We start from the raw sequence: 21,623 nt of genomic DNA on the forward strand, positions 1-21,623 counted from the left end.
TCATTTCCGTGTGGTTCAGTTAAAAAAATTGTAAACAATTACTATGTTGTCCCTTTCCTTTTTTTCTAAGCTAAGCTATTACATAATAAAGGCAGATCAGTATCTTCTGAACAGATCACAAGACTAAGAAGTATTTCCCAGAGCCGACAGAGGTCTTTGTCTCTGGCACGAAGACCTTAGGGTGAGACAAATACATGATTATGCAGTTGAGTGAACTTTTCCTTATTTTCTTAGTCTATCCACACATGAAAATTGGACGCCTCGAGAAGTGTTTGTAGGTTACACAATTCTGACAAAAACAAAGTAAACTTTGTGCACGTGTGTTTACCCTGCACTACAATACTGTTGTAAACATCTGTCCTTCTTTATTTGCTAAAATAACTGATGCTGTACTTTTTGTTGGGAGAGAAGTCTCTTATTTTATGTCAATTTAGTGTTTACTTTTACACACAAACTCAATGTATCTGTAATGCTAATGTAAGAAGTTAACTGTTGACATGCTGTTTCTTAGAGTAAACATCACTAGCAATGTGGTTTATTGTTTTGTGGGCAAAAATCTTCTTTTAAGAAACAAAGAACCAACGGCATGAACAACGCTTTCCTAACATGCAACAAAATGGTTGAATCCTAAAAAGGATCCGAACTTCCTTTCACTGATGGGGGGGGCTCGGTTCACATAGGGTCATTAGGGACCTGAAATGGAGAAGCAAAAGGAATGTGATGAAATAGTTTAAGGGAGAGAAAAAAAGGAGAAGTGGTTTCCTGTATTTCAAAATCTGTCACATCTGTGTGCTTTCGTCCAGCTCCATCCATTAAAGGGAAATAAAAAGGACAGAGAAGGAAAAGAAGAAGTGGGGGGTGGGAGAAGACAGGAGACCATTACAATCAACACTTTACATTAAAGCATTCATTAACAGTTTTTTCAATTAAAAGTTTAAAAAAATAAGTTATTTTACCACTGCAATGCTATTTAAAAGTCTATTGTTGCACACATTAATACATTAATAATTATAAATTATTACCGAATGACGAGTAAAACATCTAGTAAGATTGCATCGAGACATACAGTATAATTACAACAGATGGTTCATAGTTAATAATTAGATTGAACTACCTACGTAAACATTATTTGTATAGCTAATTAAAGTTGCAACTGATTACTTTAATACCTAAATAAATGGCATATTTTGTAAAGCCTCTATACATGTTAATTAGAGTGGAAACCATCAATAAACATTATGCATTACGATGTTTTACAAATTATTTTTGGAAGGTTTACATAATGCGTGCACCAAGGTTGACAGTTTGCAGAGCTCTTAATAATGTGTCTTCTAAAGTGATCAGAATGGAATTGTTGTTATGTCTTATTAAATTAACCTGGTCAATTGTATTAACTTGAATTCAAGATCACTCATTACTAATGATTATTATTCCTAGGTAGTAATACCACGGTTTAAACATGCTTCATTACATATAATTTTATATTTGTTCTGTAATATGTGCAACACTTCAATAAAAAGAACATGCTTCCTTAAAAGAAAAGCTTTGCATTCAAAATTGTACATGTCATCAAAAGTGAAACGTACTTAATATGCAGAACTGTTAAAAGGAAGTGAAACACAGTGTAGCAATCACCTTTGAGTTTATTGAAAAATGTGTCCACTGTACAGATTTATTCAAACTATGTTGTCGACAGTAGCTTGCACGCTGCTTCACGGTGCCCTGAACATAATCTTTACACGGGAAAGCAAACCGGATCGACATCCATGTCAACACAGAGACAGATATCTGGTCAAGAGTTCATACGATCTTTCACAGAAAGAATCAGGTGAAAATCATCAAAACAAATGATTTACTTAAAAAAATGGGAAGAGCATTGTGTTCATTAAGAAGAAAAATAAATTCTTACTTCTTATTTCCATATGAAATTGTACAGTAAGTATATCTCTCTGCTTGAATTAAAGGACTACAAGGCAGAAAGATTTTACGATTATCAAATGAAATGACCTCACACGGATCAGAGTGTTTGTTTGGCTTAAATAATCACAAGTTATCGTGTCTGTGCATGTTTGACATACTTATAACAATAACAGGGCATATACTTCCCTACAGAAATCTGGTGACAATCATCATAACATCCACATAAATTCACATCTTTGAATCACAACAGCATGCGTCCTCTGTGTTTTTTCTCTGGTACAACTTACACTGGATTCCCAAAAGGCCTTTGAACATTCAAACATTTTAGATTAAAGGTCATTAGTTTCTCTTTTTGTCGATCACAGCACAGCATTAGACATATCTATCCTATGCACCAAGATTATACAGCAGTATAACAGACAATCAATCCTAGTTCAGTCTTCTGTCATTTTGATTTCATTTCTTTTTTTCAATAAAGGACACATTACTATTTGACTACAATATAAATTATTAAATTGTTATTGAAATCTGGTGAATTGCTTTAAATCTGGAGAGTTGTAGCATTTTCTCTCCTTACAAGAAGATGTAAGGCATTCAGAGCTGCTTTTAACTACCTAATATTTACGTTTTAATACAAACAGATACTTTTTGGGGGTTGAAAGTATCTTCATTATGCTGCACAAAGTACAGGTTTGGCTGTCATGTTAATATCCCCCTTGATACCCATGATGCATTAGATGAATTGACAAATAACACATGATTACCAGCTGACATGACACCCGAAAGGAGACAAGAAAGTCGTCTATTGTCTTTCCTAAAATACTGCATGTTGTTCTCTTGCTGAAGTGGTCACATGATGAAACTGCCCCCTCTCAGTGCAACGAGAGGTGGCTGGTTTCAAAACAGATTCATAATAAAACATACAATAGCTGTAAGTACTAAATGAGAACCAGTAACAAAGTATATTAGACAATATATCAGCTCTCAAAAGTTTAGCAGAGCTTAAATATTCACTTCATATGTTCACATAAAATAATGTTATTCATGAGTTACAGTGGTTTCCCCCATTTTAAGTTAGACATGTGGTAAAAATAAACGCTTCCATTTTGAATAAATCCAATACAATAAGTGTTATTTGATCAACGGATGGCAACATAAACACATGATTACAAATGAAAAGAAAATGTAAAAATGACTGAAATAAATGTGTCGAGTCAAACCTCAACCTATTTCACTATGCTGTTCTCCTTTACAGATAAGTGCTCCACATAACAAGTATGCTGTTCTGTGCATTAACAACTTCACAAAACTTAAAATCAGTAGTCATTGCATTGATGAGCATTAGTTATTATAATAACATACACTCTGAGTTATGTATAGACTACATTCTAGTATATCACCTGTGTTAACTTGTATATAAAAACAGACATAAAGAACACACACAGGTATTTTTGCATTGACCTGCATTGATCTTGAGTATTGAAGTTAGAACATTTTTCACAGTAGCACGGTCTACACACACATTTATCTGGACCTGCAAAGGTGTTCGGCACAGAAGGGAATACTGGATACACTTTCTGTGCTGTTTTTGCATGTACTGGATGTTTTCACTGTAATGTATTGTGGTATTTCTGAAGTCAAGTGTCCTGTATCTTTTGTAGTTGAGGTCAGAAAAGATAACTACAGTCACTATACTAGACCAGGTAAAACTGCAACCAGGTGTCTGTTTACTATTTGGTAAATATATTGCATGATGGGTAAAAAAAGCCACTGTTCATTAAAAGATTAAAATGAGTAATGCACCAACAGGCTGAATTGTATATGTCATTTATATTTTGTTAACACTTTTGGAGGCTTCTTGTTTAAAATCTCTGTTTGGTTACAGCAACATTTCTGTAGTTGCCTATTTAATTAACAAAGCGCCATTCTTATGACTTAATATTTCAGGGGATAAAAGTAGGGATGACTCGATATTGATACCAGAATATACAAGCCATTTGGTGAAAGATAACAATAACTATCATCATTGTCACCCATAGTATTGTGGCAGCTTGTTTTAACCTCCAGTGTGAATTAAGAGTAGTATGGGATGAAGTAGAGAATGGGAACCAGCCAAAGGTAAGCACAATGTACTTGTGCTCTGCAATGTAGTGCAATGGAATGCATTTACATGATTTACTTTTGTGTGCTGCTTGCGTGTGTGTCTATGAGTCAGTGCACCTTCATATTTTTAATACGTGAGTCTGTGTTGTGCACTTATCCGGGAAAATAATCAGTTAAATACCCCCTAGCAGCTACTGAAATTCATCGAGGATTTTCTTTATGTTATTGAAAACCCTTAGGTTTTCTTGTGTTGTCACTGTTGAATGATGGCAAGGTGGATTGTTTATGTTGGATATAGAAATCACAATAAGTTACTTGAATCAGTAGTTACCTATCTTCTAAGTCTTTGATCCTTGAAGAAGCCATGAAGCCTGATTCATTCATCAGGAACAGCTCTTGGATAAGTGCTTCATTTCCTGTGGACATGAGCTACACAATGAACCCTGAAACCACTGACCACAGCGTGAAGGGGGTTCCTCAGCTTGCCTCAAGGGGCTGTGGCTCTTCATCTTGCTTGTCAGTGCCTTCAGGAAGTTCTTTGTTCCAGTAGCACTGGTCGAAGGTGTCGGAGCGGGGAAGGTCTGCTCCCTCATTTGGAGCTAGGAGCGGAAAGTCATGATCGACCATCTCGCACAGACGCACATAGCTGAGAGGGAGAGACACAGACGATTCCAACCTTTAACCAGACAGTCAAACATCTGTACATATGTGTCCATAGTCAGATCATATGATGGAAATCAAGTGAAACAAAGAGCATAGCTTACGAGGAGATATTGGTTTTGGCATGCTCCTGTATCAGCTCCCCCTTGGGATTGACAGTGAAAATCCTGTTCAGAGGAACGCCCACCTCCTTATAGGAATACACATCCTGAAATCACAAAGCATCACTACCAAGGGTAAGTGTTGGCAACAAATTGTGACAATGCTGAAATATTAGATTTTAAATTATGCATAGAAATAATTACTATTACAAATGATTCCCTTTGAATAAAGAGCAGACAAGTTAACCCTCTCACCGTAGCTCTGTTTCCAAAAGCAGCGTAGAAAGGCTCAGTGTTGGGGTAGAACAGTTGCTTTATGTCTGAGAGACACTCAATCTTAAACTTCTCTGGTTTCTTCTCAATCACCTCCCTACACAACATGACAGTAAACACATTTTACACAAACGATGTGTTAGCCAATAGATGAAGAAGACTGAGTGAAATGCATGAAAAACCCTAAAGTTCTAGTTACAATATGTGCACATGACGGTTTGTGTTGTTTGTGCGTATATATATACATGCTGCTGGTGAAAAACAATCTTTTTAAATACCAAATTATAGTTACTATTATTCATTGCTGAGGCTATTTTTGTATGGCTCAAGCCCATATGAATCCTGATTACTACATTGTTGTACATGTGGTGCGTGTCTGACCTGTGCAAAGCAGAGAAAAGGCTGCTGGGGCTGAGCAGCACCGGGCCCATAGGCAGCATGGTTCCCCTCTCATTGACCCAGTGCAGGTAGCCTCGCGTCATGTCAGCCATACCAATGGCCCTCGCCGAGCAGAACATGAATTTATATCCATTCCTGTGACAGAGAGAGAGACAAAGACACACATTTACCAAGCTTCAACAGTTGTGTATTCAGGTTTAAAAAGGATTCACTACTAAGATGCTATTATATGTCTGTTAAAGCAAAAATAACTAAACACATATATCGGATATTTGTAATGTAGAAGCTTACATTTGTATTGTAAAATGTCCTTAGCTTAACAACATCACTATGTAAGCAGTGTGGAGATTGTAAAGCAGCACTCACTGGCTGACTTTGTGGTAGAACCGAGCGATACCCTGGTGGGTCCAGTCTTTACCCAGAGTAGGGAGGATGTGACCCAGCGTGTCTGACCTACAGAGAGGCAACGTCACAACATCAATACAGATACACTTCTTTACTGCAAGTAGAGACACATCACCGACACTAAATCTGTGTAAAGCCTGACATCTAGTGGTGAAAAGTTGAAACTGAACTTCCTTCTGTCACAGGCTGCTTTGTTAATTTCCTATTGGATTATAACAACAACAGGGAGACAGTCTTGCTTTCCATTACCTGGTGATGGTTCCATCTATATCGGAGATAACTATCTTGTCATCCCAGCTCCACAGATAGATTGTGCCATGGCAGCGACATGTGCCCTGATACTGAGTGGTCACACTGAACACCACTTCATTGGCTCCCTCTTTCAGCTGCAGGCTAGCCTGTAAACACATACACACACACACACACACATTATTACACAAAGAGGCAAGCAAAGACACATTACAATTATGAAAGTTAATTTGATAGTGCAGGTAGGAAACACATGCAATAACACAAAAATCATCAGGAATTCTGATTCGATTTCTTTAAACAAAAATATTAGAATACCATTTTTCATTTTAAGATACAATAAATCTGGGTCTGAGATTATGGGCTCTCCCTCAGACCATTTTTTTTCCCATTCACTGAGCCTCCGATTCAACTGTTTGGAGCCCCATGGGATAGAGAGTGTAACCCGAAAAGCAACATGTTTTCACTCTTTTTAAAAAACATTTTAAGATTGATGTTTGGTATGTAAGCGTAGGTAATGTATGTACTTTGTCCACATTCATGCCATATAGTGCAATATGTAATAAGTCACTACAGAGCTTTAGAGCGGCCATAAACTAACGTGTGTGCATACTTTATCCGCATTAAGGTTAATAAAACCAACTGTAGTAATGCATACCAGCTGCTCTGAGTTGAGCCGAAGAGTCTTCTTGTAAAAGACGCTGCCAGGACTCATGAAGGGCTCCGGGTGGCAGGATCCTGATGCCTGATTGGACGATCTGTTGTCCTCATCACTAGAGGATGACTCATCCTTTGTGCTGAAGACAAACAATTGTAATGAGAATATGAAAACTGATGTTTTTGTAAGAGACATATGTTGTTTTTATGCTAAAAAAGGGTCTGTCACCTGTTCATTGAGGGCATGGTGAGTGAGCTCTCTCCACTGTCTCCCCCCCCATCCGTCACTGATTCCTGAAGTGCAGAAAGGTCAAAGGTCACTTAATCGGCTGAAATATTGTTGCTTTTGTTGATGTAAGGAACAAACATGGCCCCCAACATTTCCATGTGTCCCTTTCCCTCCACTGACTAGATTTACTGTGTGTAGATAATAAAGGCTTACAACCACTAAAAATGTGGATCCTGGAACTTACTGATTTGGAGTCGCTGTTCCGGCTCCTCCATGAGAACCACCAGCGTCCTCCTTTCTTTGGCATCTTCTCCTTCATGATGTTCTCCACTGAGGCCTGAAGAAAACCATGCATATACAACTCAAAACTGACTGGAAATGTAACTCAAAACTGACAGAAATAATGGAATCAAAGTGAAGCAGGAACTACAGGTACACCCATAAATACATGAACAGATAGCTCACAGGAAAATAATAAAGCAACACATTGCAAACGACAATGAAATGCAACTAAATCACCAAATAAAGGCAGTTACAGGTGAGAATTCAAAGGAGGCAAAGTAAAGAGAGATGTCTGAAGATTGTGCCTGGATAGCAGTGGGGAAAAGTGGCACAAGACACAGCAGACAGACAGACAGACAGACAGACAGACAGACAGACAGACAGACAGATTGACAGACAGACCGACCGACAGACCGACAGACAGACAGACAGACAGACCGACCGACAGACAGACTGACCGACAGACAGACAGACTGACAGACAGACAGACAGACAGACAGACCGACAGACAGACAGACAGACCGACAGACAGACAGACCGACAGACAGACTGACAGACAGACTGACAGACAGACAGACAAACCGACAGACTGACAGACAGACAGACAGACTGACAGACTGACAGACAGACCGACAGACAGACAGACCGACCGACCGACAGACAGACAGACCGACAGACAGACCGACAGACAGACAGACTGACAGACAGACCGACAGACAGACAGACAGACAAACCGACCGACCGACAGACAGACCGACCGACAGACAGACAGACAGACACAGCAGACAGACACACATGCCCTGACCAACTTCCAAGAAAAGTATCATACAGGTTGGGAAGGACTGGAGCCAAAAAGACCAGGGAGGCAGTATGAGAAGAGGCCAAAAGCAGAAAACACGTAACTCAAACACCAACACTGAGCACACAGAAAAATCGGATGAATGATGGAAGGGGAAAAAAAGTGTAAATAAAAGAAAAAAATAAGGAGGGGGATAAAGACATTACATTATTATTGTGTTAGAAAAACAGTAAGATTTAAAGGCAAAGGTCACTGTTGTGTAGGACTGGCAGCTTTCATGTTAGCGCTCCTGTGTGTTTATAAAAAGCCGATTCCAATTATATCATAGGGAATATCCATCAAAAAGTTCTCTTTATCCAACACAGTAAGTGTAAATAATCAATATGTTTCATAAAAGGAAGCCTGGACACTGGCAAAAGACAACACTGAAGTGACACATCAGATAGGGAAAATGTATAATTATTATTTGCTAAATGCTGTAAGTGCAGAGTAAAAAGTGATGCCGGGTCGCAGAACACTTACACCACACCATCTAACAATATAACAATGATGTAATCAAAGAGAATACTTTAAAACAATTATGACTAAGCTGTATAACTTTACACCGAAAGACAATTATGTTGCAACTCCTAATGGTTCATTTCAATCCTACAATATACATGTATTGTGTCTGACTGCGGTGGTCTTACCTGGGGCAGTGGTTTCTGATAAACCTGCATGGCCAGCATGACAGGAGCTGCTGTGTTCCAGTTGTAGTACCTAAAAGCAATGACCGAGAGCTATAAGTGGTCTTTAAAAACTCACATTTATATCTGACAAAAACAGGTGTCATATTTATTTCTAAATGAGGGATTATCACCCTAATTAGCTTTCTTGACGAACGTTTATGAGGTGCCAGTGAGCCGATTGAGGTAACTTTGGCTAGAGGGAGACTTGCTATTTCTCCAGGTTTCTAGTATGTGTGCTAACTGCTAAGTTATGCTAACCAGCTGCTAGCAATAACATTATATTTAAGGTATACACATGAAAGATGGCATAGATCCTCTTTGAACCTTCAGGAAAGAAAGCCAATATGCACATTTCACAAAAAGCCCAACTATTCATTTGGAAGCTCAATTTGTAGTGCAGCATAGGGCAGACAAAATGTGTATTAACCTTCCATAATGAATATATCGGTACATACTTGTTTCCTATCTTGACAACCAGGTTGGGGTCATCGATAAGAGAAGGGTTTTCTGAAAACTGCTTGTAGGAAATGGCTCTCTCCTGGAACTGATCTGTGACATAAAGCACACACAGACACGGTGGAGAACACACACACACACACACACACACACACACACACACACACACACACACACACACACACACACACACACACACACACACACACACACACACACACACACACACACACACACACACACACACACACACACACACACACACACACACACACACACACACACACACACACACACACACACACACACACACACACACACACACACACACACACACACACACACACACACACACACACACACACACACACACACACACACACACACACACACAGAAATAAGTTTAAATTGAACTAAGCTTTTCCCCTTTGTCCTTCCCTCTTGCACATTCCTTGTCCTACCTCTTGTGATCTCTCTGTTGTCAGTGAGTCCTCCACACAAAGAGATGGAAACATGAGGCAGGTCCCCTATGTGGTCGGGCAAACTGTCAACACCGCTGTCCATCCCACCGCTGTCCATCCCACTGCTGCCCTCTGAGTGGGGGGACTGATTTGCGCTCCGTACTCCCATCATCATCAACTCAGAGTCGCCTCTCATGGAGCTGCTGCCACCGTCACTGAGGAGAGAGAGATATACATACGCTCTCAAACAGATACATCTGTAACATCTGGTGTTGTGATTGTGTAGTACTACAATAGGTAGCAGACTGAAAACACATTTGATGAGACTGCATCTTGGCCCATAAGAAGAACTAAAAATATTTTTGACAATATTTCATAATGTCTCTAAATGTGGCACCTGAGGTAGATCGGCATATTTGAAATACAGTAAAGAATAACTGGAACTTGCATGATCATGCACTATGGGGTTGTACCGGTTGTACCCAAATGGTTATGGCTGCTTTGTTTGGATAAAAGTGTCAGCTGGATAAATGTAATGCTGTGGTGGTTAGCTATTGCCATAAATCCCTATAAAAATATTGAACAAGTTATTGATTACATTTGTAAAGCAGGACACAAATAACATAATGTCAAAGAATCCTGCCTAGGAACTCAGTGGGTGTATTACCAAACATAAAAGCCTTAAGGTGGGTGTATTATGCTGGAGTAAGTTATTTTACTGCTATCAAAGCATGCACATGAAATGTTCGGTGCATGATTATGTTTGTTACTGAACCTTTTAGGGAAATAGAGAGCAGCTACTTCAGGCTGCAGCTCTGTGATGTCATCCAGGTAAATGCCATCAGCGCCAAGGTGTTGGCTTCTTTTTTCTAATAAAATACAAAATTACACATCAGCATGATAATGAAGCATATAGAAATGTTTAAGTACAAGAAAATCCTTTGTACTGTTTGAGATACTGGTACCTTTCCTCTTGGATGGTGAATCAGTTGATCTGATGGGACTTTCTCCAGCCCCACCTTCTTCAAGATGATCAATGAGAATCCTGGGAGACACTGAGCTGGCTGATAAACCCTCAATCTCCGCACAAGACTGCCCAACATTTTCCACCTCTCCAACTACAGGAAAGAAAAAGAAAGTGAAAAAGTGAAAAGCTTGTATAAAGCAAGCTCATGGGTCACTGATACATAAGGTTCATTTGAGAACTGTCCACAAGGATTTGGGAAATTCTACAATCCTTTATTTCCTGACTCAAACAAGGCTGTTTAGTTGATTTATGATTCATTAACAGTCTCATTTGATTCATTCAGAAGTGACATTTGCAAAAAAAAACAGTAACTTAAAAAGTAAAACACCACTGGAGGTCAGTAAAGGGCCACTTTTTCAAGACTGACAGAGAGGTTTAAAGTATATAATAAAGGTTTTTAAAGGTAGCTAGATAATACAATTGACCTAATTATGTATTAGTTTAAACTGTAATGTTCTAGGCTTGCAGATAATACCATTCTGTCTTCCAGATTACGACCATGCTCACCTCCAGGCCTGTCCACAGTCGTCATAGTTAGTCCGGCCCTGGCTCCACTTTTGCTTTCTTCGGTGTCCTTGTCCTCACTGTGAGCAGCAGACTCCCCTGGCTGGGGAGCGTAGAGATTGAGGGAGGGGGGTCCCGTGTCAAGGATGGTTCTAAAATGAGTGCTGGAAGACACCAGGATGGAGACCACTGGGGGAGGGTGCTGCTTCTGGTGGTCAGTCAGGAAGGCCGGCTATGAAAGAAAGAGAAAGGGGTGACTTTACACTCTTTTTATGTGTGTGTGCTCAACTATGTTCTGTTTTCATATTTACTTATCTCCATTATTACATTTTGGGACCCTAATATATGTTTTCTCTTTTAAGATGAGAAGGTTGATCCCACTCTCATGTGTTACTGAAGCCAGCAGCCTGTTAGCTTATGAAGACATTTTGGGAGAAACAGCTGAAATGATTCTGTCTAAAGGTAAAACAAAAGACTTACAAACTCCTTTAAAGCACATATGATATCTCGTTTGTTAAATCCGTACTTTACAAAAACAAAGGCATGTAGTAACATTTTTATTTTAAGGTTGGTTATGTGCCTAGCATCTTCTATTTACATTATTATGTAAATCAATGAGCTTTGAGAATACCCCATGGCTTGTAGCCTTGCGAGTCCTGAAGTATCTTTTACCTGGGCAGCTTGTGGCAGCTCCCCCCAGGTCCACAAAATCTCAGGGTTTTTCTGATTGCTTAGCTCTGAGTCGCTCTTCGGTGTTGATGACCTAGAATCGTCGAGGCCGCTGGAAAAGTAGATTAACACCAGTTTGTACCCCGTAGTTTAACAGATATAACATCTTTAAAATATATATTACATTTTAGAATACTAAGATGAAGTAAAGCAGAAATTATAATTACAATTATTTAAATAAGTTTTACTTCCTGCAAACATTAAAGGTGGGGTAGGTAAGTTTGAGAAACCGGCTCGAGATACACTTTTTGTTATATTCCATGGAATGCTCTTAACATCTTGATAGCAATGAATATCTTAAGTGCTTTGACAAAAAATCCATAAAAAATGTCATCTGTGGAAGCCGTAGTACTGTAAAAAGCATGATGGCCTACCTGCCTGTCAGCCTTCCATCTGTGCACAAACTTATCTCGTGCCCTCATTGGTCATGTGCGCGTTCGTGTGTGTTGGAGGAGGGGCTCTGTAAGGAAGTGGCAGATTTTTTCCGGCTGTGTATTTTCAAATTCTAGCGCACTCGAGCTGGTTTCTCCAAAATGACCTACCCCACCTTTAAGCTTTCGTGAATAATTGTATTAGCAGCATTCAGAGAGCGGAACATTGAAAGTGATACCTAACGTGGGGGGGGAAGTGAGAAGTCTGCTGAGGACAAGAGATGGACAGACCACAGGCTGAAGGGATGGAGAGCGTCTCCACCGTCTTGATCCCATGACTACAGAAAGATACAAACACAGAAAGAAGACAGTGAATTTGTATTATTATCAAACTGAAAACATTGAGGATGCTTTGTAGAAATGTGACCCGAATGAAATAAAAGGAAGGAAAAAAAGTTTGACAGACAGTTAGACAAAATAAGAAGATAAGTTAATCATAAAGTGTAGTGAGTAAGTAATACCTCTGTGAACGGATCCAGTCAGTGCTGAGGTGTGTGAGCGTGTTGGCTATAGACCCCTGATCACCGTACACAGGTCTGAACACAAACACACGCACACACATGCATTGAGATGACATTCTTATGCAAACACGCATTTCAAAGCCTGTGCACACACCATACTATAAAAACACAGTGTAAGTGCAAGTCCAAATAAAGTAAAACAAGGGATTTGCTTATGCTCATAAAAATGTCACGAAACGTTTGTTTGAGCACAACCAAACAGAGTACAGTATGAGGCATCACATGAGGTAAACACACATTCTTTCATCTCCTCAAGGGTTTCTAGAGAGCTCCTGCCCTAGTGGTGAGCTTCTTTTCAATTTTTTTTAATTTATTTCAAAGACACACAAAGCACTGTGGGAACAGGAAGAATCCCTGGAGCGCAACCCACAAACTGAGCTGGCTTTCAAAGGTGTCACACACATACGTAAACAGTAACATGTGCACACATGCAGACACACCCATTCATTGCATCGCAACTGTTCCTAAGAGTTTTCTTTGAGAAATTGGAATGATTTTACAGAATTTAGAAAGATGGCTTGGAAAACATCATTCTCAATTGTCTTTGATAATGTCTAAGGAAATATTTGGTATTTCTTTTTTCCCCATTGTCTGAGGTGGGTTGGTCTCACTTGGAGAAAGATGATTTCACATACTTGCCCCAATAAGGATTTAGTAATATTTGTATCAGAATTCAATAACAGTAAGTCGTTTTTTAGGTCACTGTAGATCAAATCTGAACAAACCACGCAACCGAGTGAAGAAGGATGGCCACGCTTTCGAATCTTAAATTGTCCAAAGATGTTCCTTTTTCAACTTTAATTGTTGCTCTTTAACAATAAGCATTGTTATTTAGAGAAGGCTAATCTTTGTAACAAGTACAATTCTAAGATGCTTATTGTCAGCAGGTGTTTTATCTACCATATGCACATATCAGTTTACCATGTTAGCATACTGACCTTTGAAAATAAGCACAACACACAAATACAGCTGAGTCTATATATGGAAAGCCTTTGTTATTGCAGGCACCAATATTTAGTTACAAACCTGGACCTGATGATGGCGCTAGATCACCAAAGTCATTACAGCTCATCCTTAAGGGGGCATGATTGTTGTTGTTGAATACCATGGCATCAATCCAAAAGCTGTGGAGATAATTACAGACTAACCCAAAGAGGGGGACACTGCCATCTAAATTGCTATATATGGAAACATTCCAATTTCTTCTGTTTCATGCGCTGAAAATGCAAATGCCCTCTTTTAAATTGCTGGACAACCCACTTACACTCATTCATGCATGAAACACATAACAACACAGTCTTTATGCTTAACACAACTATTGGCAGTGGTTCATCTACTTAACAACCATCATTGTGAATGTTGAGAAGAGCCCATTGAGGTCGTTTACTACAGCAATGGAACAGAGTGACTGTTGTTTTAATAACTCCCCTCTCAAACATGAACACCTAAATTGTTCAAACTGAAACACACAATCCAACAACATATAATGTACACACACATACACACACCTGCTGTCACCCTCTCTCTCCTCGTCAGAGCTCAGGTCAATAGTAAACATGTCCTGGTCCTCCGAGAACTCTTCATCACTCTCCTCTCTCCTCCCTCCTCCTCCTCCTCCACCTGCCTCTGGTCGTGCCTTCCTCCTCCTCTTCCTCCTCTTCTTTATCATCCCCCCATCACTTTGCAGCAGTCCCAGGCTCTGGACAGGAAGTGAATCGCAGGGGATGGTGTCTATGCCATGTGAGAGAGTGCAATGAAAACTGTTAGCCCATACGCATTTACACAAATTACCAAATGTATTTTTAAGAGGGCCTACCATGGTGACGGAAAGTGCCCCTCCCCAGCTGGGACTCCATTAACTCTGCACCAGTCGACACGATGGGTGAGGTCGCAAGGTAGGACGGGACTATTTCCTGTAAACACAGAAACATGACATGATAATATGAGGTAATCTATAGTGTAAACATCCATAATTCCCTTCAAACTCTGATTTAAATCAACTATATTTTATTTAAAACAAAGGGAATTTGGAGTGAAATCATGTGGGAAGAAGATAGAAGATATAATGGGGTAGAAGATAAAAAGTATGCTCTATCGCTGTAGTAAGCAGCAGGGGTGTTTTGAGCTACTAGCAATGAATATGCTAACCATTTTGTTTACCATCATTTGTTTACCATCTATGCAATTGATGTTCACCGGCAACAATGTTGTCACATTTCAATTTAAAACACAATAGTCTGTTTGTGCACAATTTCTATGTAATCCATGATATATCCATGTAATGTTTGATGAGATATTAAGAACAGAGTGATGGGACAACCGACACATAACGCCATTATTGTAACCGTGCAACTATCTTTAAAACAAATCCAAATGCATATTATTTATACCACAAAAACATACGTATTGTGGAATTGAAGTCTTACTGTTTAATGAAATAGATCCCCCACCGATACAAATCCACATAATCTGGTTTGGATTTGAGGTTGAGCTCAGATTAGTTAAATCTCATAGAGACAGAGATAGTAACAGGGAAAGATAAAGAGATGATCCGGTCTGCAGACTGACACATGTCTTGCAGTTCATGTGTCATGACACAGTCCAACACAGTCAAAGTCATTTTGAGGGGTGAGTAAGTGAGTGCAATATGCCAGGTCACAACTCATCTGTTCAGAGCAATATATGCTGGGAACATACACAATCGTGCAGAATGGGACATGTAAGAATTCGGTTAGAATGTAAAAAGATTGTATATCTTTGGAGACAAATGCATCTACCAAAATAGCTGTGTGCACAGCAGAAATAATGAAAACAAACACGTTTAATTGTCTGTTTTCACCTGAAAGGGATTTCAACTAAACCAAATCAAGATACATTACAACATGTGGATTGTATTACCACAGGTATTCAGAGATCCTGATGTTCTAGCCTGATGATTACATCTTCCTGGAACATTTGGTAAATGTTTCCCTTGCAGGATCTTATTGCCATACACAAGCCCTAACAAGTCCTCCAATTTAGAAAAGGGTAAGTTGGATAGAAAACTCCCAGGAGACTTGGCTTGATGCCAAATAGTTGCCGTATAAATGCAGTAAATCTTTTTCCATTCATAAAAGTGAGATACATCAAAAACACTGATGGAAGATAATAAATATAAAACTGAAACCGACAATCATCAAGCTGCTATATCTGAAAAGTGTTTCATTCCTTGCATGTTTATCTGTGCTTTAATACTGTACATTACATGTTGTATGTGGGGTTTGTCCTGTTCCTATTTCACACTCTCTGTTTGCCGAACCGTCTCATCTGTCTGGCACTCAGATCAGTGACCGGCAGTTTCAAAGTGCAGTCTCAGTGCAACAGACTGTACAGAGGTGAATTTGCCCGAGTTATAAATAGACCCCTGGTTTTCCACTTTCCAGAGGAACCGTTGGGTCAAGGCGAGATTATGCCCAAACAGTGGGATATAGATGGCCAAAGAGACAGACATTCAATTAAAAGTACTTTATTTTCCCATAAAGGACGAAGGAATTCAAATATTCTTGCAGGACCCCCTCTTTAGAGCACCCATGTCAGACCAAAGTAATCCCTCAGATCAGGTTTGAGTTCTTCTCAGAATAATTCCTAACTGGGGAACATTTCCAGCTCCCATCATGCTCACCACTCATTCTTGTTTCCTTCAGACGAGTACCCCCCCCCCCCTCAGGTCCCTGACCCTTTAACTTCCCATGCATCCTCACCTATCACTTTACAGAATCAGTTGTCAAAACAAAAGGGAATGTTTGCACGTCAGGTTGTTTCTGCTCTGTTTGTGCAGTGCCCACTTCCATGTGACATATATTACAGCTGCATGGAACTGAGCTAGACTTATTTATTATTATGAAAAAAATATGTATTCTACTTCAGAGGATAGGAGCAAAACAGGGGGCAAAGGCTTTGACACGGATTGCAAATACTTTTTCATAATCCTATTCATACGAGACCAATAATATCCACCTCAATGACATTGAGACGGTGTCCTATGACCCCAATATGAAAAGAGGAATGAGAACTTTGTTTCTGGGTGCATATCTCATAGCAAACACAGACAAACACATTATGTGATGTATGGTGCTGTACGTGCATACATTTCTGGTTTATGTATCCCTATTGAGGACTGAACCCTGAACTCTTGCACAGTAACTCTACCAGCAGTGGAGTTCAGATGCACATGAATCAAATAGGAGATGAATAGAGTGAATTTTCATTAGAAAATAAATAACAACATCCACTGCTCAGTGTGAAATATCTTCCGCCCCAGTATCTGTTTATGCTGTCTGTCTGTCCTGATGGTTTATTTCCAGGAAACTAAAGTCATGCATGCAGACAGGATGCAACACAGGGACAGATCTTCATCTTATATTTCTGCTGGTGGAGTCTTTCTCCGCTTTTGTACAAAACAGAATCTCAGATCAGCAGATCGTTGTCCAGAATTTCCAAAATAGATGAATGTCTGTTCACATTATTTTGTGTTTCCATATATATTATATTTTTGTGGTACTATAACACATTTTTCTATTTAATTGTTGTTCTTTTCTTGAAATCTCATCTCACATTGTTGTTTGCACTGTATGAGTGAGACTTATGATCTTATTATAGCCTTTCTGCAATTTAATTTGTGGAGTATTGTGTGTTATCAAGGCCAAGACACTCGTGATTTTGCACTTATAGGGTTCATACAATTTGCATCTTTAGGACAATTCTGTTTTGCTTATTTATGGCCAAACATCACATTGCATAATGACGACAGATCAGTCACTATTTAAATACTTTGACGTCTCCATGGCAGCTGCCTGTCTCATGTTTCATTTCAGACTAGAGTAAAGAAGGGGCACGGTTGTGCCCCCTCTGGGCGTGTCTGTGCAGAAAACTATTCTGTAGATCTAGATCTGATACTGACAACACTATGTTGTGTATTAGCAGATTCACCAGTAAGTGGTGAACTACATTATTAAGATGATGCCACAGGGCAGCAATTTAAAATATTCTCTACGAGTTTCTCTCCTATTCAAGCTCTTTTACGTTTATTTTAGTTTAGCCTGTAAGGCCTTCATGTCAGTACGTTATGTTCCATCCTATATGTGTTTACTGACTCAGAGAAACGACTCTGTCAATCAACACTTACCATCGTGTTTTCAGTTTCTTTGACAAAGAAGGCCTCTCCATTCTCTCCCAGCTTCATGTGCAAATTCACCGGCTCTCCGTTAATTTCAATGTCAACCTGCAGGAGAGAATCATGAATAAATCCTTTATTTGTGATATTGTGTTAACATTTAGTAAGTGTTTTGTAAATTAATATCTGTGTTATCTTACAGATAGCATGTGTTTGTGTGAAATCCGTCACTTTTAACTTTCCAATAGCAATACTCAGCCTGTAGAATGTCATCCGAATTTTGCTGCAACGTTTTTACCAAATGAAAATGTCTGAACACTGATTAAAACGTATGTCATGATCTTCTGTCCTCACAACTTTTTCCGCCTTTGCTTCAATACTGTAGTCAGGATACAAGTGTGACTAACGAGTGTGATGTAGGCAGCACCCTGTAATCTCACCAGTTTCTCACTGGACCGCAGCACACCCATCTTGCCGAAGCGGACGTGGAAGGGGGAGCACTTCAGGGTGCCATCGGGCTGCCGGACCACGATGACATCTATACATCCTGACAGGGTTGCAGGGTTGAGTCCCCTGTAAAGCTCCTTGACCTGCACAAACACCTGACCCGCCAACTGACCCACATAGTTCATGGTCTGTAGCTGGAGACAGGCAGGAACACAAGAGAGAGAAATGTATGGTTAATTACTTTCCCACAAAAATAAATGTTGTACTTCTTTTGTTCATGAAACCTTAAATTGTAAGGCCTTTAACGTATGCACATGAAAGTGCATGGACCTATTAGCTGTAGGAGTTTGACAGATGGGATGTTTTATGTAACCACAAGTCTCCCTGCCACATTGAAAAACATTATTGATCCACTCAGACTAAGTCCAATTACTGCCTGCATAAGCCAGCCAACTTTGCAATCTCTTCTGGAACCATAAACAATGACAGCATACTGGTGACGTAGCTGAGTTTGTTTGTGGTTTTGACTGGTGTTGGTATGTTGGTGCATCGATTTGACACATCAGGAATAACAAAGCCTGAAAAAATTACCTGAACAAAGAAAGACTTTAAGTGTATTTAAAAGAAAAAGGTCATGTCTAACTAAATTGTATGTACAGGAGCTAATGGTCCTTTTGGACTACAGGGTTAACATCTTTTCATAGAGTACAATGCACAATGATGAGATAAAGAGACTGAGTAGACACAACCATTAAGAAAGAAAGAGGTAGAAGAGAATGGGAAAAAAGACGGGGGAAGAGAGCCATAAATAAGTAAGTGAGAGTTAAGAAAAAGGAATCAGAGGAAGAAGGGAGACTGGGGGAAATGGATAATGTTAGCTTATTTTAACAGGAGATTGGGGGGAGATATATAGAAACAAAAACAAAAATGACATCACTGTCTTATCTGTGTAACAAACTGCCCTTCAAATCTCCACCCGACACCTGCGTGTGCTTACTCATCACAAAACACACACACACACACACATTATTAAAGCACGCCAAAGTGACAGATGGCTCAATATTTTTGGCAGACCATGTGAGAACATCATGTAACGAGTTTGGTTTGTTTACATCGAAGAAAAGTGAGACACTCAACTATGACTTGTTTTGATCAGCCTGTGCTAATAAAAACTATTTTATTAAACAAATGAATAAACTGTATTCAGACTGACTTTCATTGTACCTCTGCTTGAATCAAATTAAATATGTCCTTGAGATCAAGAAATATATCTTCTAACTCAAATGTAATGTTGCTTTTCCTAGGGACAATTTCTCTAAACTGGCACTGTATCTGGACAAGTATTTTAATGCTTTGAAATTCAAAAGAAAAGTTACCCGAATGGCTTGACACGTAAAGATATGGCTGTTATTTTTGTTTGTCATTCGAGTGAAATTACCCTTTAATCTCCTAGTGTGCTTGTTGCTCAATAACTGGGAGTGGGACTGTTTGACCATTATTACATAATTGTTTGACCCCATGGTATTTATTTTCTTTCTCTCACAATCACACTCGAACATATACTCATTATTGGACATGCCACAAACCTGATATCACTGTCAACATTGACCACGTGCACCAACATATACACATACCAACACACACAACCGCACACATACACACACACATATAACCAAAGCCTCTCCCACTTTTCCAGGAAAACTTTTCGTATTAGCCAATCACAATGCTTCCTTATTATATAACAGCCAATCACGAGACAACTCGTAGGTCATTCAACGTAATGAAGTGCGATTTCTGTATTAATTATTATGGCAGTAAAATAAATGCTGTTTTATCTGAGGCGATTGGGAAACAACAACAAGGTTATTCTTTATTTTTTTCAATATAATCCTCCAGTGTCACTCTCACTGCAGCAGCACAGATAATGAGATCAGCACATATAAACAGAGAGGGATTTACAGACAGATTATGATAAATATCCAATTAGCCTATATCAATTTAATGCGAATGAAGCAGCAGGCAAACACTCTGGGATTACAAACCAATGGCTACAAGGACAATCAGAGATCATTACAAAATATATATTTCTACTCATGTATAACCATATCGTCTATAAATAGGGAAATGTGACATGAACGCGCCTACGCTGAGGCTGAAAACATGTGGTTCATGAAGCGATAGTAGAGTCATGCGTGGCCTGGGAGCAAACATGTAAACATCTGCACACGGGGTGAGGCTCTGCTCCGGAGCTTCATTCAAACACTCGCACACTGTAAATACTGCAAACCCTTCATTTAACCGACTAGGAAAAAAACACTGAATGCATAGTAAACAATGATGCATTTTAATTTCCTAACGCCACGTTACTGTACAGTGCAGTGAAGCCTACAGTACTTACATTATGTATTGATCTCGCTCTTCACTCCGAAATCTTTCCGCCATCCAAATTTTCCACCAAAACGTGCTCTGCAGGGTTAATCCGTTACATGATAGCTTGCAGATTCATTATTGTCTGTAAAGGCTTTCCTCACATTTGATCTTGACTGCTCGAGGCTGCTATGCTTTTTAACCGCAGTTAAAAACAGTCCTCCCACATCTACAGGGGCTGCACGAACAGAGCGATCTGATTGGCTGAGCCGGTGCTGATGTAACATAATGGTGACTGAATATTTCCCTCTAAAAATCATTAATATGTATTATCACAGTAAGATTTACCATGGCTATAGTGTCTTGGTGGTGTTGTTGATGTTCTATGATGTATTTAACCCTGCGTTAATATTTGTTTTCTATTATTTTAACTTGTTTTACGTTTAACTTATAATGAATGGCTTTATTACTGAACAGAAAATCAACCATAACCCTTTATTATTAGGTTGGCCTCAAAAGTCCTATAAGAAATGATATTCTCTATCGTTTTCATGTGCACAACACACAATAAATAACATGTAAAAACCAAGTCCAAACGAAAAAATACACAATATGAAGTAGGCCTATATATTAACAGTTTGCATAAGACACAATGTTAGGAGCGACATAGTTAGCTAAATTCTTAAAAAGCACTTGCAGAAAAGTATATGTAAGTGTTTGGCA

At 39.3% G+C, this 21,623-nt stretch overlaps 1 protein-coding gene across 1 annotated transcript; it reads right to left on the reverse strand.

Annotated features, from left to right (window-relative positions):
• Positions 1-1,625: 1,625 nt before the first annotated feature.
• lpin1 (lipin 1) lies at positions 1,626-21,102 on the reverse strand. The gene is made up of 23 exons (XM_034116139.1): positions 20,932-21,102; positions 18,527-18,727; positions 18,099-18,194; positions 14,751-14,847; positions 14,443-14,665; positions 12,875-12,949; positions 12,593-12,691; positions 11,926-12,034; positions 11,257-11,485; positions 10,688-10,840; positions 10,498-10,591; positions 9,723-9,937; positions 9,261-9,354; positions 8,767-8,836; positions 7,241-7,333; positions 6,997-7,061; positions 6,769-6,907; positions 6,111-6,259; positions 5,823-5,909; positions 5,439-5,591; positions 5,040-5,154; positions 4,788-4,891; positions 1,626-4,669 (listed from the first exon to the last, which is right to left on the reverse strand). The coding sequence occupies exons 2-23, from the start codon at positions 18,716-18,718 to the stop codon at positions 4,501-4,503; spliced, it is 2,820 nt and encodes a 939-aa protein (XP_033972030.1). The 5' UTR covers positions 18,719-18,727; positions 20,932-21,102; the 3' UTR covers positions 1,626-4,500.
• Positions 21,103-21,623: the final 521 nt, after the last annotated feature.

The sequence above is a fragment of the Trematomus bernacchii genome, unplaced genomic scaffold, assembly GCF_902827165.1.
Source record: "Trematomus bernacchii unplaced genomic scaffold, fTreBer1.1, whole genome shotgun sequence".
In the NCBI taxonomy this organism is placed as follows: domain Eukaryota; kingdom Metazoa; phylum Chordata; class Actinopteri; order Perciformes; family Nototheniidae; genus Trematomus; species Trematomus bernacchii.